General features: G+C 37.7%; 1 protein-coding gene across 4 annotated transcripts in view; it reads right to left on the bottom strand.

Moving 5' to 3' along the window:
• Positions 1-518: 518 nt before the first annotated feature.
• Positions 519-15,483, bottom strand: part of LOC139978676 (uncharacterized) — a 47,645-nt gene continuing 32,680 nt past the window's right edge. For 3 of the 4 annotated variants that reach the window (XM_071989071.1, XM_071989072.1, XM_071989074.1), the window contains 2 exons: positions 15,413-15,482; positions 519-1,827 (listed from right to left, as the gene is read on the bottom strand). In XM_071989071.1, coding sequence (XP_071845172.1) covers positions 1,742-1,827; positions 15,413-15,482 — 156 coding nt within the window. In that variant the 3' untranslated portion in view covers positions 519-1,741. Of the gene's footprint in view, positions 2,744-15,412; position 15,483 lie in introns of all 4 variants that reach the window. The other variant, XM_071989073.1, reaches the window with a different exon arrangement.

The raw sequence follows: 15,483 nt of genomic DNA, 5'->3' as shown, positions 1-15,483 counted from the left end.
CACCGCAGACAGAAAGTTTGGCATACAGAAGAAGAAAACAATACCACTTTTGTTTTTTCTTTGGGTTCGGCTGTTTTCGCCAGATCCTCAATATGAGATCAGAAAACTGCTTCGTTCTTTTGTGAAACAGCCGTAAAAATTTCGGTGATAAAAGATCGAGTGACCTTTGACCCTAGTTTGAGGTCGATCACAGAGCGTGGAGCAACCAGCCCCCCAAACCGTTTGCAAAAATTCAGGGATACTCTAGATCCGTGTTATTTTTATGATGGTAACATGATAGGGTGCTGTGTAAATTTATCCAGGGAAATAAGAAAGAATATAAATAGCAAACGAAACAAAAGACAAATTTGACTATCTGACATTTCTTTTGCTACAATCATTCTCATTGCCTCTTACATCATCATCACATTACGATAAAGTTAGACACTGCCTTTGTCGATCCGATCACACACCGTCGACAAGCAAATTATCAAATCTTTGTGATATTTCAAAAATTCCTGTTCTGTAGTATGGAAGAGCAAACTTAAAAAAAAAAAAAAAAAAAAATACGTACACAGCTAAAAATGCCACCACCACCACCATGATACTTGCTTAAATTGTATACACTTCACTAAATACATACAACACCTATATAGAAAAAAAAAAAAAAACATTTCTTGATTACCTAGCCAAATGTAAAGACGAAGAAAAAAAAATCATAAATCAAGACATGCAATTAGTTGGTTTTCAGTGATCAATTTTACAACCTTACAAGCAATTTTTTGATTATTTATTATTATTATTATTGACTAACTATATCCAATTTTTAAACCTTTTCTCAAGCAAAATGCACTCAAAAGGAAAAGAAATGAAAAAAAAATTAACAATGCAACATTTGCATTTTTTATATTAATGCTATTAATTTCCTTCTCATTATTACAGTCATGCGCAGTTTTAAAAATTATTTGAACACAATAAATAAATGAAAAAAAGACAGAAAGTAAAAAAGGCAAAGTTGGTAGTAAGATCTAGTAGAAGAAAAACGAAACCATTTCGAAAGCGACTCTTTTGTCCTCCCATCAAATTTGGGGTTAGAGAGAATACGGGGCAACATGTGGAGAGGAAGAAAACTAATGTGACCTTATCCTGCCCGACCCGAAAAGTTCCCAAAAATGGTCGGCAGAGAAATAAGCCCTGCTACTTGCTTTTCCTTCCACACACACACTAGCTAAAAATCACAAACTAACAATCGTCTATTGTCTATCATCTGAGAGAAGACAAGAAAAACTGGAGAATAACTATCGGAAGCTGTTTGACCTTAACAATCTTTATGCTACACAATGAGTTAAAAAAATATTCATCAAAATTACAAGAGTGTCGATTGCAAAAAAGATTCCATTTTTTTTCTTCTTCCAAATATTTCTTGTTCCACTTTGGTTTCAGCAAATTGACATTAAATTTTCTGTTACCAACAACAATACAGACCTCTCAATTTGAGAATCGCTCTTATCTAGTTTCGAATCAGCCCTAGTTGTTTTTCTTTTTTTGGGGGGTGGGGGGAAGGTAATAAGCGCGACACACAACAAGAAATAAACAATGTTCATGGGGTCATTTAAAAGTGATGCATTCTCCCTCCACATTCAGCTCGTTGGAGGAGACCCCCCGAATCATGTCGGGGAACGGAACCGGAACCAGCACGGGGACAAAAAGAGACGAAACATAGAATTGACGAGACGAATATCCACCGAGGAGGATGGTATCATCACACCTCGAAGTTCAACTCTTGAATGGTACGTTCCATCTCTTCTGTCATCTCACGAACTTTTTCCTTCTCGATCATCAGCTCATCTGGGATGGGGTTCGAAGATGGCGCAAGACGGATGAAAATAGTAGCAAGGTGGGAGTAGGAGGGGGCGCGGGAGAGGAGTCGTGTTCAGAAAGGAAGAGAAGAGACAGCGAGAAGGTAGAAAAAGAGAAAGGGAGAGAAGATCACTGGTAGTAGATAAATTGAAGCATTTTCATAAAAATTGAAAAACAAAAGTGGGGGAAAAAAAAAAAGAGAAAAAAAAATTGTGAGGCTTAAAATCATTTTTTTGACGTTTTGCAATACACATATGAACCGTCATCGTACCCGAAGCCTGTCAAGTGAGACTGCCAGTTTACAAGCCACAAATCCAAACGAAGGAGCCTATCATCCGAGGCAACAGATTGGCCTCATCACTTCTTAAAACATGCACGCCTTATAGAAAAGGGAAATAGTTTTCGACTAGGCTCCAATGTCCAACATCCTTTTGAAAGATTTCACATCAGACTTGTTCCCAATTTTATTTTTTTTGGCCCTCACCCCTTAGTACTTTCCCCTTTTCAAATTTTCTCCCTCTTTGGTTTTTAACAACTTCATCTCGGCCGCATCGACAAGTGCAGGCCGGATCGGACGGGACGTTTTCCTCGGATTTGAGATATGTTTTCTTTTGAATCGTCGTCGTTAGTATATATATACGTGGCTTGTAAACTACACTTTAAAAACTCACTCCACAGTCCAGCAGGCCTCTTTCCTACTATACAAAAAAGTCCTTTAAACTAGTGATTTTTTTGCCTTAGTTTAACACAAGATAAACACTGAACCAATACATCTGACGTAACTGAAGACGACGTGGGTCCAGGCGGTGCGTCGTCGTGGCTTATACGTTCTCCATCTCGTTCATCAGTTGATTGTATTCTTCCTTAACAAGGTCATGGGCGGCCTTCTCTTTCTCCAATTCAGCTAGAAGATACAAAGGGTGGAATAAAAAAAAATTAAATTACAAAAATCATGATAAAAAAAAATGTTGTCAAACATTTATCAAAATTTAGACTCCTTTAACTTTTCTTTTCATTTATGGAGTGGGCTACTGAACCACCAATAGTACAAATCAAAAAGTTTCTACAGAGATCTGTGTTGATACACTAAATCACTCAAAGAACTTCATAGACTTTAATAAAATGGAAAAATAAAATCACATGTAAGAGTAAACTATTCCCCAATTTATGTGACCAGCACTAAAAGTGAAACATTGTTCTGTGAGTAATTCCTTCAAACAAACAAACATCAAGTTGCAAAACAGAAAATACAGAAGGAAATGACTGAAAATCTCCCCTTGAATTCAAACACATTGCATGATTAGCACTGAATGGCATCAATTCTAATTTTTCCTATATAAGTTAAAGCTCACTTTCATCATGAATTGTTCTGCCACATACATACATACACCCACCTGTCCATGATACACACATGCAAGGGAAGAAAATATGTAGAGTGGACCAGTCCAACTTTGAGAATGCCTAAATACAATGACCCTAGTCCCCCCACCCCCCCCCCCCGGACAGGTGGTTGTGCATCCACCAAACTCAACTGTCATGAACTACTCAAAAGGGTACAGGTTCAAAATTTGCACTCTGTATAATAAGTTTTAAGGGTGACAAGGAAACAACAGAACTCATTCAAACCTAGACTACATCATAATGAACGGTCTTGATGAAACCAGTTAAAAGATTATAAAACAGATCCAATTCAATCACCATCTCGTAAGGAGTAAAATGTAACTTGGTATGTTGTTGATTACAGCAAACTCCTTAAGGACATTAGAAAGGTTTGTATATATGCCTCCACTACAAAAGCCCCCCCCCCCCAGCCATACCCTCAGTCCTGACTTACAACAGAAGTACAGACTATGGAAACAAGCAGGAAACTTAACATATTCAGAGACTATGCATCTGTTATCCACTATGAAAGCCAAAACACAAAAGAACAAAATTATGCCTGAGAATTCATATTCATACATCAACTTTATCACACATGCACATTATCCTTCTTGATCATCTGTTCATCACATAGTTAGGCTTTTCCGGACATTTTACATCGAGAGAATAACACAAAATTTCCAGGCCTGGTAAAAGAATTGATCAATTTGGAAAGCAAACACTAAGCAAGTCACACAATTTTCATCTTTTAGTTTAACAAGGAGAAACAAGAACAAGGTATTGTGTGGGTTATTTATTTATAATATTTTCTTTCAATTTTCAGAAGTTTATTTGAAGGTTTTCTCTGTTCACTACCAGAGGAATAAATATCTTTCTCGGACAGTTCTCTTAGTTTTGTCATGTTTCCATGGCTTCATACAATAGCTTTCAATAAAACATGATGACCAGCCACCACTTACAAACTTACAAGTTAGAAAGAGAAAAAATACATGCCAGTGATGGCTTAGAGCTTTCATACACCCTTCAGCAAGTAATTTTATTGCATAAATTAGCATAAATTAAAAAATATCCCTGGAATTCTGGATTATTAAGAAGTTCACATGAGCACACTGTGACAATTCTCTCCATATGTAAATTATCACTTGAGAAATTTATTTCAGTTATAGACACTGTACAATGTAAAATCTAAAATGGTTGATGAGCATGAATATGCTCACACAGTAACTCACTCACTCACATATACAGTTAAAACACTGTCACTCAAATGACACACATATTATTTCATACACTTCCAACCTACCATCAAGCTTAAAAGTGTACAGCCCCCTCTACTAAATAACCCCCAGATAGTTGTTTGATAGTACAAACAATTTACACCCAGTGGCTTAACTTACAAGCTATGTCAGGAATGCAAAGCATTTGTACCTGTGCCTGGTTGTTAACTGTGTGGGAAGTTAACCACACACAGGCAGGCAGGGATCATAATGTATATACATGGTATTTAGGCACTCTGTGATCTCATTATCCTTTACCACAGTCGGAGACTAGACTAGATACTGACAACATTGTTCAAATTTGGGTGTGTCAATTCTGTCAGTAGGAATGCACATAGGCCACTGACTGATCATTCTACAATATCTTTTTGATCATTTTGTTTGACCAACTATTTCGTGGAACACCACAGACAAATATATATATATATATATATATATATATATATATATATATATATATATATATATATATATATATATGGGGGGAAGTACAGTTTCCAAGAAATCCCTACCAGTGATAATTTCTGTCTAGGCAACAAAGAAAAGAATTCATCGATGAGCAGCAGACAACATCAGTAATTACATTATTCATACCACATTTAGGACCAAAAGAAAAATTGATGAAAGTGATATCATCATGTTTTTTTCTTCTTAAAATTGTCAAAGTTCACATGGTCAACATATCACCCCAGTTCATAGTGGTCAATCAAATGTATAGATTTTCAACTTCACAGATTCAACATGGATGACAAGAAAGTAATGCCTGTTAGCACCTCCTACCTGTATCATCAATGATTTTGTTGATTATAATGTAATAATGTAATGTTTATCCTTATAAGCTGCTCCATTGTACACTCACTTTTTTCTGCATTAGATTTCTTATCTCTCCTTGGCCTACTATTCATTCCCCTCTCATAGTATTCCCTCCTCCCCCCCCACCCAACCCTAATCCCTCACCCCTTTCTCATTTTTGTTACCTGTTCATGACCTTGCGACCAAAAAAATTAGTCATAGCTTTCCCCTATTCTAGACTGTGCTTTCACTTCACTAAAATTGAGGAAACTCAATGAAATCTTTGAAGTATTCCACGATGAAACTCTATTGACGAGGCAGACTACCCACGACCTGGGCTACAGAATTGGGGGATTGAGGGGGGGAGAGGGAGACAAGTGAGGGGGGGGGAAGACAAGCATGGTAGTGGGTACAACAAACAAACCATCAATCAAACAAAGCATCTTGCATTGGTGTGTATTTATGATCTATTGTGTGCTTTTTGTCTGATATACAACAGCTCTATGTAAATAGACTAAAGTACTAAACCACATTAATATTAGTTGGAGATTATATCAAAAACAGTAAACTATGCAGTGTCCCTAGCATAACATGATTCACACATATCAACAGCCAGATATGTGTTATATGTCTGTCTGTCTGTCTAAAGTCAAACAAGAATATTTCTATTTAGCAAAAATTTGGAATTTTCTCAGTTTAAGGTCACATCAACTTGAATGTGTATTTTTGTGTATTATTTTTTATCAAATTTGAATGTCAATCAAACCTTTTTTTCCATCCTAGTTTAGGAAACAACATTCTTCACCACATTCCAACAGTTGATATAGTTTTAAATACAGCCTTCATAACTGTTCTGACCCCACGGTGACCCCAAACAGATGACTGACTGCACAAACTGGTCAAAGAATATTCACCTTGGAACATTAAGATGACAGTACCCAATGAGAGGGGTAAGGGGGAGGGAATGGGGGGGGGAAGGGAGAGGATGATGTAATCGCTTCTTTGAATATATTTTTTATATGTTAGACCATGAAAGGGTGATATTTGAGGACAACCTTTTGATAAACTTCTTGATGGCTTGTCCAGCAATGCTGAATGCTCTTTTAAAGCAAGGCAATGAAAACTGAAATAAATAGCAGGGGAGGGGGAGGGGGGAGAGGATTTCACAAATTTTAACATCAAGCATTCAGAATAAAGGGAACAGCCAAAAAACATCTACAACATAAACATGCAAGACAAATTAGATATTATAATTTATAGCTTTCTCTGGATCCCAGTCAGAAGCCGAAGAAATTTCAGCATTGACGCAAAACTCTTTTCCTTCCCTTCCCTAATCTTTCTAGGCAAAAGTATTCTGATCATATTTGTTGCAATGCTGTTTAAGAGTGGTTTTACCATCAAATATCTGGTCTTTAGAGGGATGTCACAGATAGCCAGCCACAAAGTTCAACTGTTTAAAATAATTGGAACAGAGACATCAATTTGTCCTCTACTTTTGAATTTCTTCACCAGTGGTTTAATAATGTTACATTCTGCAAGACATCTCAGAGTGAAAAAATGAGCATCTTGAATGTCGCATGTGGAAGGATATGACGGCTTCAACTTTCAAACCCAATGACAATTCCTTGTACAGTTGTGCATCATGCAGTTGTATGTAAAGAAATACAACAGTAAGTTGGGTGCTAACGGAGAGTTTTGAGTCTTGCAAAGGGATGGTGACACCAATGATGCTAGGGAGAGGGGTGACAGGAGAAAAGGAGGGGAGAAGATGGAAATAGGGGGAGAAGAGGGAGATCATTCTAGCCAATTCTGACTGCTTCAAAGATTTATATTTGCAGCGCTTTTTTGACAAATGTGCATTACCATGGAAACAATTAAACTTAAAGCAGCTGGTTGCCCTTGACAACTGAAAGGAGACCATCTCACTTCCTACGAGGTGCAATCTTTTTTAAACGGGCCGCTATGACCAATTAGTGTTTCCCCTCTGCCAAGAGAGGTGTATTAAACAAGCTGTCAATTAGCTGTCCCTGGTATCATGGGGGTTTTGCATTCATGTCTCTCATTCACATACGAAGAAGAGGAAAGGCGTTGGTACACTGGAGACTGGCAAGATTCGTTGGCAAGCCTACGCTAAGTGCTCATGTCTCTTATGAAAAAGGAAATGTTTTTTCTCTGGAATTTGAAATCTGCAGTACATTCAATCGTACAGGGGTAGAATTACATCTTGTGCCCAAGTGAAAATGTGTGTCAATTTTTCAATTTTCTTTTTTTCAAAATTTTTCAAAATTTCTTTATTCCAGTATAAATTCCAAAATTTATAAGTAGGACACATGTCGAGAGATGTTACCATGGAAAGAACAATCAGCTGCTTTAACTTTGGTCGGACTATCTGGTGAATATAATGAGGTAGTACATACCATATTTGACAGCAGATGTTCGATAGACGCTTGAAGCAAAACAATAGTCGGGGAGATAATCTTACAACTATCAGAAGACAGAAAATGTAAAGTACAACTGACGAGGAAAAAAAACAGTAACTGCAAACTTAACTTTCATCAAACTGGCTAGAATTACCTTTGCTACAACTAAGCGTGCAGAGGATGGGGGGGTGGGGAGAGATGAGAGAAAGGGAAGGCGCTGTGATGGGAGAGGGAAAAGATCAGCAGTAGCTTGCAGCAAGATCATTTCAGCCTTTGTTCAAAGCTGGAAGCAGAAAATATAAAAAAACCAGTACACAGAATATATTTTTCCCGAAGAACCCAAAATAGTTGGTAGCTGCCAGCATCACACAACACACTACTGCCTATATATACCAACCTATCATAATTCCAGAGTAATAGCTTTGTTGGTGACTATCCATTTTACAATCTACATAGCAATGACCAGACATGAATATTCATTTTACAATCTACATACAGTAGCAATGACCAGACAATATAACCCAAAGTTTCCCAAGCTCACAATACCTGCGAGTGCTGTACTATTTCTCCACTCTGATCAAAACATGCCAGACTCAGTATCACACCCTGTGCACATAGGGCAGGGTGGCAACTGCCATCACCACGCACCATACTGTGTACCATCCTGGTACAGTAACCGTCTCTTCGGACGACCGCCACCGCCACATTTCATGCAGGGTGAACGTTACAAACCCCCTACTGTACGTAACAAAGCCCCCACCATTTACTTATTACGTGAGTACACTCTCTCTGCACAGTTTATCTGTAACCTATTATAATGCATGACCATGTATGGATTGTGCCCAGGCACCCCTGTCTATGCCTTTATATTGCTTTAGTATCGACATCCAGCTACCATAAAGTAAATGTCAGTTAAACACATAAACCAAGGTACTATACGCCTACAGCACTTGGCATGATACAAAGTCTCTTTGGCTTCCTGTCTAACAACGGTGGTGGTTTTGTACGCCTGCAAGTGATCATTCTATCCTTACATATATTGATTTAGTACACATGCATGTACTACACTATAGATATAGCATCGTAATGTTATATAGTCAAGTCAACATCCCACCAACAATGAACCTGTTGTACCTGACTGCGCCATTGTTGCAATTGTATCTATCTTTGCTCTACATATTTTCTACATAAGCAGAGAGGTTAACTGTATACATAACAAGCCAGGGAATGTGCGATAACAAATTCATTCGATAATCTCTCACACGGGTTAACTCAGAAGCCACAACAAAATCAAGTCTTTACTACAGAAGTATTTTAACAACCAAAATGGACCAAAAATGTCTGAGCAAAACTGAGTTTGAACGAGTTGTAACTACATTTTTACAAGGAATTGACAAGAAATGGCTGTATAAATGTCCACGGAATGAAATGAAATAATGTGGATTATCTTGTGGAATGTCAGATTTGGTACGGAACAGGGGAGGAGGGGGTGGGGGAGGAAACAGAAATTCGGACATCAAATCCAACACAAACTGGCATTTCTAGAGGTGACTTATAGCAGAAATCATTTCATTTCAAAACGTTTGCCACCAAAGGTTTTCTGCAACCCAATTTATACTGAGGAAATGGGACCTATATTTTAAGTAGAGCTTAAGATATTCTTTATACCAAAAGAAGAACAAATTTCCCTTTGGTCAATATTTAACTCATAACATTAAAAGTCACTACAGGATCATGCTGAAATCATGAAAATGCCAAAAGCTATTTCTTCTATATGTCCATCCTCTGCAACCCCCCCCCCCTACTCCCCCAACCCCAATTGGTGGCTCCCATCCATACATCCTCAACTTTCATGCAAGTCCAACTATAAATTGTTATCAATGGCTTCTTTTCTTAAAACCTTATTGACATCAGCTGGTCATAGACTTCAATAATATATTACCTAGAGCTCTTGGACACCCTGTAAACTCTCCCAATGTCAAAACCCTGAAACTTGCGCATCCGTCAAACGCAGACTACTTTCCGCCTTTGTCAAATCTTGCACGTTGCCACGGGGAGAAATGTGAACAGACAGCTGCGACATTTGAAATTCTACTATTTTCTTGACGGGGGGGTTTTCCTTTCCTTTTTGGGTTTGAAGATCTCTAATTCCAGCGATGTTTAATAGCTTTCCACACGTACCACACAATTGTTATTACAATTACCAAGCTGACCAATCCCATCGCTCTAATCTTCCCACACCACGTTTACGTTTGGAACACACTCACAAGGAATCACAAGGAAGAAATTGCAATGATGCGCACAGATGGACAAATTTTCTTAAAATCCTGATCTTAACGATATTGCACAGACTACGAGGGTGGAGCTGAGTTCAGCTGACATTAATGCAGTTAGTTGCAGTATTGGATTACAGACACCTCTGTTGTAAATACACAAACACAGTGACTTTCACACATTCGTCCATGAGTCACGGCTAAAATAAAACTAATGAAACCTCGGAGAGCTTTAATGTGAAGGGGAAAGAGAGAGGGGAAAGGCATATTTCTGAGTCATAAAATGTCCTTCAAAAAAACTGAAACCACAATTCATCTGTAACAAAACCATTATCACTTGTCTCTCTTATCAAATTAATGGCAATACCACCCTTCAGTAAGGAAAATAGTTTGACAATTTATGTTCTCTTAAGTTCTCTTTTGCGGGAAACCAAACAAACATTTTGCGGGAGACGAATTGATGAGGGTTGACTTGACCAGCTGACCGTTTGCATTCCAAGTAAAAAACCAACCAATGGCATAACCTTCCTTAACAAACACTTCCATTCCCCCTTCCCTTCATCTCCCTTCATCTCCCTTCCTCCTTTCCTTCTCCACAAAAAGCAATTGAAACCCACTGCGCCTAAAAAATTTCAACTGAAAGATTTTTTAAATTTTGGTTTGCTATCCAGGTAAAGCACACATGTATAAATAACAGTTTTTTAACAAATGTGAATTCAAGTATATGTACGGTGAATCTCTTAATTTTTTTGCTCTGACTGGTTTTGGAAGGATCTTGTTTATTCACAAGGAAGAATTCCAACAACATGTTACCATTCACAGCAGGTATTCCACATCATTTGATACCAGTGCAAATCAAAATACACGCATGTACATTGTATGTAACGTACTGTAGAAACAGACCATATTATTGAGATGAAAAATCCTGGTGTACTCCTGAATATTTACATACATTCTTGTCAGCTTAGAACCCTGTTCCTCCTTTCATTCTTTCTAAGGATCTCCATTTTTGGTTTAAATACTTACATAAGGTATATATTTGTTTAAAGAACCGCCCTACAAGTACTGCTACTTAAAGATCGGAAGGCCGGGCAAAGGCTCTGTCAACAACGCTAAAAACTGAAATTTATTGGATTATAAATTATGCAGCAGATATTTAAAGCAACACTCTGCACTCGATGACAATTTTTTACCAAGAGGACATTAATCAAATATCAATGTCACAGATCAAAAAAATCAGCCTGTCCCATTGTTTTATTCACACTCTAAGCTAGCTACCAACAATTAACAAAAGAATCAAGCCAATTATCTCACACAGATACTTTCGCGAATGAGATAAACCTGGACCCAAAATGTTTATTTCACTAAAAAAAAATTAAAGCAACAAAATTTGGTTTTATCAGCTGATGAGCTGCAGTTGTGAAAGTTCTTGCGATCCAATGCAGACCGATTGCTTTAAATTCTATGCACAGTGTCCATTAGAAACATTGAAGTGCTATTAAATGCTAACAGAAATTTTCTGTCACGTGGTAATATATGGAAAGCATGTGAAACTACTCACAGTACTGTACATGGAGATTTCATATAAAGATAATCGTTGTACCAGCATATAATGGTCTCACTATTCAGTTCATACTCGTAAGGCGAGGAGGGGTTCTCAATTCGAGATTCTGTACTGCATGCATACATCACCACATAAATTGCATGTTTTAAGTATCGAGTCAAATAAATTCTTGCTACATTAAGAGGTATGCGATGTCATCGAGACAAATATTCTGCAAAAACAAAAAGTGAGATCATCTCCATATACATCCTGTGACTTTACTTTTGCTTTCCATTTTGGGGTGGGGAGGGGGAGGGGGAGGGGTTTGGGACTACTTGTCTTACATGACATAATTTATTTTGCTCAGAGAATGAGTACAGTAAAATACCAAATCTGAAATTGGTAGCAAATGCCAAGACGAACTAAACATTCAGGACTCCAGAAATGACAAACCTTTCTCGCCCATAACCCCCGTTACCGTTCGAAAGTATATTGTTGTACAATCCCCGTAAATATCTTAAGAGGAGCGAATAATAATTGATATCGACCCTATTTGTAACCAGAGGAACAGTAAAAAAGATGAGAAAGATGTTTATTCCTTACCATCCGTTGGCTGGGAATCCATCCAGGCCCGAGGAGGGGGGTTTCCTTCTGTCTCTGATGTTTTTGTTTTGTTTTTGGTTGTTCTTTTGTTTAGTGTTAATAACTGTGTTATTATCATAACAAAGCAAAAAACTTGCAAAACTACATCCAATATCATAAATGGTACAAGACTGGCAGACAATTCGTGAAGGAGTAGTAGGAGGGTGGATGAGTTAGTTGGAATCAATGACATGAATTTCATGAAGACATTTCAAAAAACTTATTGAATTATCTTTTGCTTCGTAAAGGTTCGTAAAGGTTAAATTTTATTGATTCTATGCTCTGTGAAATATCCCTTTCCGATTCAAATTTAAAGGAAGTTGGCGTACTTACTCCCCTCGACCTACCCCTCTCCCACCCAAAAGAAATCAAATAATTACACAAGCCATGCCTTAACCTAATCATGTCACATATTAAGAGTGACAGATTTTTTTTTAAGGTTGGGGCATGGGATAGGGGAAAAAGATGCTGTCCTTGATGATGAGACAACATTCTGTAGTATTACAGTGTAATGAAACTACCAAAGGTGAAAGCTAAATTTATGCAAAGCATTTTATACCATATCTCAAGTTGACTACAACCTTTACAATATGTTTACAATGTGGATTGTCTGTGATTGGAGGATCTCAAAATAGAGATAGGTTGCAGGATAGCAAAACTTTGTTATGATTTTCAGTTGTGGGTAAACAACACAAAACAAAAGTAGCTAAAAAAAAAATCATGCTTTCATGCTTCACTACTCTTGCTCCTATGCCCTTACCCCCACCACCCTCCCTCCCCCCTCACATCTTGCCTCAACACTCCTCCCCCGCCTTTAAAATTGTAAAAGGAGTTAAACAACAATAAGAATAATCCCTCATAGGATTTCCTATCTATTACTCACAGTACTTCCGTTAGGATTCACTGGCATTAAACTTTGCTCCGTACAGTAAGGTCACAGTGCAACCATGCTTATCTGAGTCAACATTTGCAGTTTCCTGGGCGCTCTCTCTGATAAAACACTGATTCATAACGAGTTTGAACTTTGTGGCTGTCACCGAATTCTACCACCTCCCCTTTTTTTTGTGACTGATATTCCTACTATACCACGTGTGGCAGTTAGAGGTTGTACACGGTCTACTAAACTTGTGTTGGGTCCCCCCGTGCAAATCAAACCCATGCAAATGTACACAAGTCACACAAAAGTGGTGGGTTTTTGTTAAGTGTAAAGAATGAAAAGATATGACCTTTCTCCCATGCAGGTTGATAATCGAGACTTGGTCAAACAAGCCAACTCTTGTTTGTTATTGAAAACTGACAAACAAATCGTAATCAAGAGGACTACGGCAGCGTACAGATACCGTCCCGGGGATAATTCTTCAAACACGCCCCGCTGCCACAAACACGAAAACGAAACAGAGTACAGTTGTCCCTCTTGTTTTACATGCAACAACACAGAGAAATAGATGCCTCTAGAACACTCCAAATAACTAAACTCACATCCATGCAGTAAGGTGCAAAGCTCAAATACAACATTTTTATATTGGGCAAACGTTCTGTCTGTTATTTGACACACGTCGAATCGATTACAATCGTCAGACATTTTCATCATGCCGCCCTGACTGGCTTGCTAACTCTTCAATAACTATCATGACTCTGACAAAACTGACACGGGAAACAGAATAATATCGACGGCAGCCGAGAGAGAAGAACTAATCAATCGACCGATGTGATATTATTTATAACCTGCAGATACATATGACGGTTCTTTCTTTACTTTCATGTGTGATGCAAAACGCAAAAATATGGTAGCTCTCACATTGGCGAGAGAAAAAAAAACTCGCCCAGACATTCAATATGTAAATAACAAGCTCTTCTGAGTACTACATTGATACAACATTGTAATTTGTTCATTCAAGAGGGATCAATCAATAATAAACATGTACACATATATATATATATATATATGCAAAAGGATAGGCTAAGGCAGTAACTGTACTAACACAGCAACATACAATACAACTCACTGAACTACTACATTATTCAAGGGTGTCTTCTTTCTTTCTTTCTTCTTCTTGTTATAAACAACTCACTAGTAACACAGGTTAACTCATCTTTCTTGCAGTCTACACAAATTCCAGTACTCCATGAATTCAAATATTTTCTGCCAATTGTGGATTTTTGATAGTGTGACTCAATAGAGACTTTAAAGCTGGATTGGCATATTAAAATGAAGCTTTTTTTCACTGATTTTAAGCTACTCAATATATCTTCCCAAAAATTAGCTCATTTTACAAGTTTCTGTCTTTCAGTGCAGTTCTACCATTTTCAGGATAAGAGATGGTCTGTTTCTCATCTCTTTTCTATTTTTTCCTTTCTACTTTTTCTTTTTTTTTAAAGTAAAATTTACTTTCCAAAACCAGGTGCAAGAAATCTCATCAAAGATCTGTCAATTAAAATTCTCATTTTACAATCCTAGAAGTGATCAGATGAGTTGATATTTCTTTTGCAGCGAAGATTATGACAGATACATACCACCTTATGCACACAAAAGTGCACACGCAAATTTATGAACCTATCAAGCATTGTATTAATATACCGCAGTGATGGCGCTGTAGACCATTTTTTGAAATTTCTGCAGGCCTTACACAGTTTATCAAAGGAGCACCGGTAACCATGGTAACTACTACAAGAACTACCATACTTTTAAATGACAGAGGAATGTTGGACATCATGTCTGAACTTCAAACCATTTCCCAATTATGGGAATTATGGGAATTTTGTTCATGTAAAAATTATCCTGGTTGAGTACTATAACAAATTGGATGGATTCATCTATAATATTGTCTGAATGAATACATGGCACAAGGGACAACAACAGTATGGTTTGTCCCTCCCCCTCCCACCTCCCCCACCATTTTAATAAAAATATACATGTAGAATAGCTCCCCTCGCTGTCACAGAGTGACAAATCGAAACTGATTATCCCCCCCCTTGTGACCTTAGCTTATTCTCTGTTCCCATGCTATATATATATTTATATTTATGAGTTCAATTTAACATTCCTCACATAACTTCTCAAAACAGTTAATGACTGTCCTTTCCTGGATAGGAGGCGTGTGTGGGACAATGTGTAGATAGATAGCTTGATAAACAACACTTGAAGTTTAACCCTCCCTCCTAAAGAGAGAGAGGACCTGTAATCTTTGTATAATGAATTATCATGAAGTTGACACGGTGTTAAGTACACAAAATGCTGAGAATACAAACCTTCCAACTGGTCTAGTGATGTCTTTAGTGACTTCAAAGACTCCTCAGCAATGTCTGCCCTATCCTCGGCC

Source organism: Apostichopus japonicus, chromosome 13, assembly GCF_037975245.1.
Source record: "Apostichopus japonicus isolate 1M-3 chromosome 13, ASM3797524v1, whole genome shotgun sequence".
Lineage (NCBI taxonomy): Eukaryota > Metazoa > Echinodermata > Holothuroidea > Aspidochirotida > Stichopodidae > Apostichopus > Apostichopus japonicus.
Note: the sequence above shows the minus strand (reverse complement) of the source record. Positions and strands in the feature narration are given on the sequence as shown.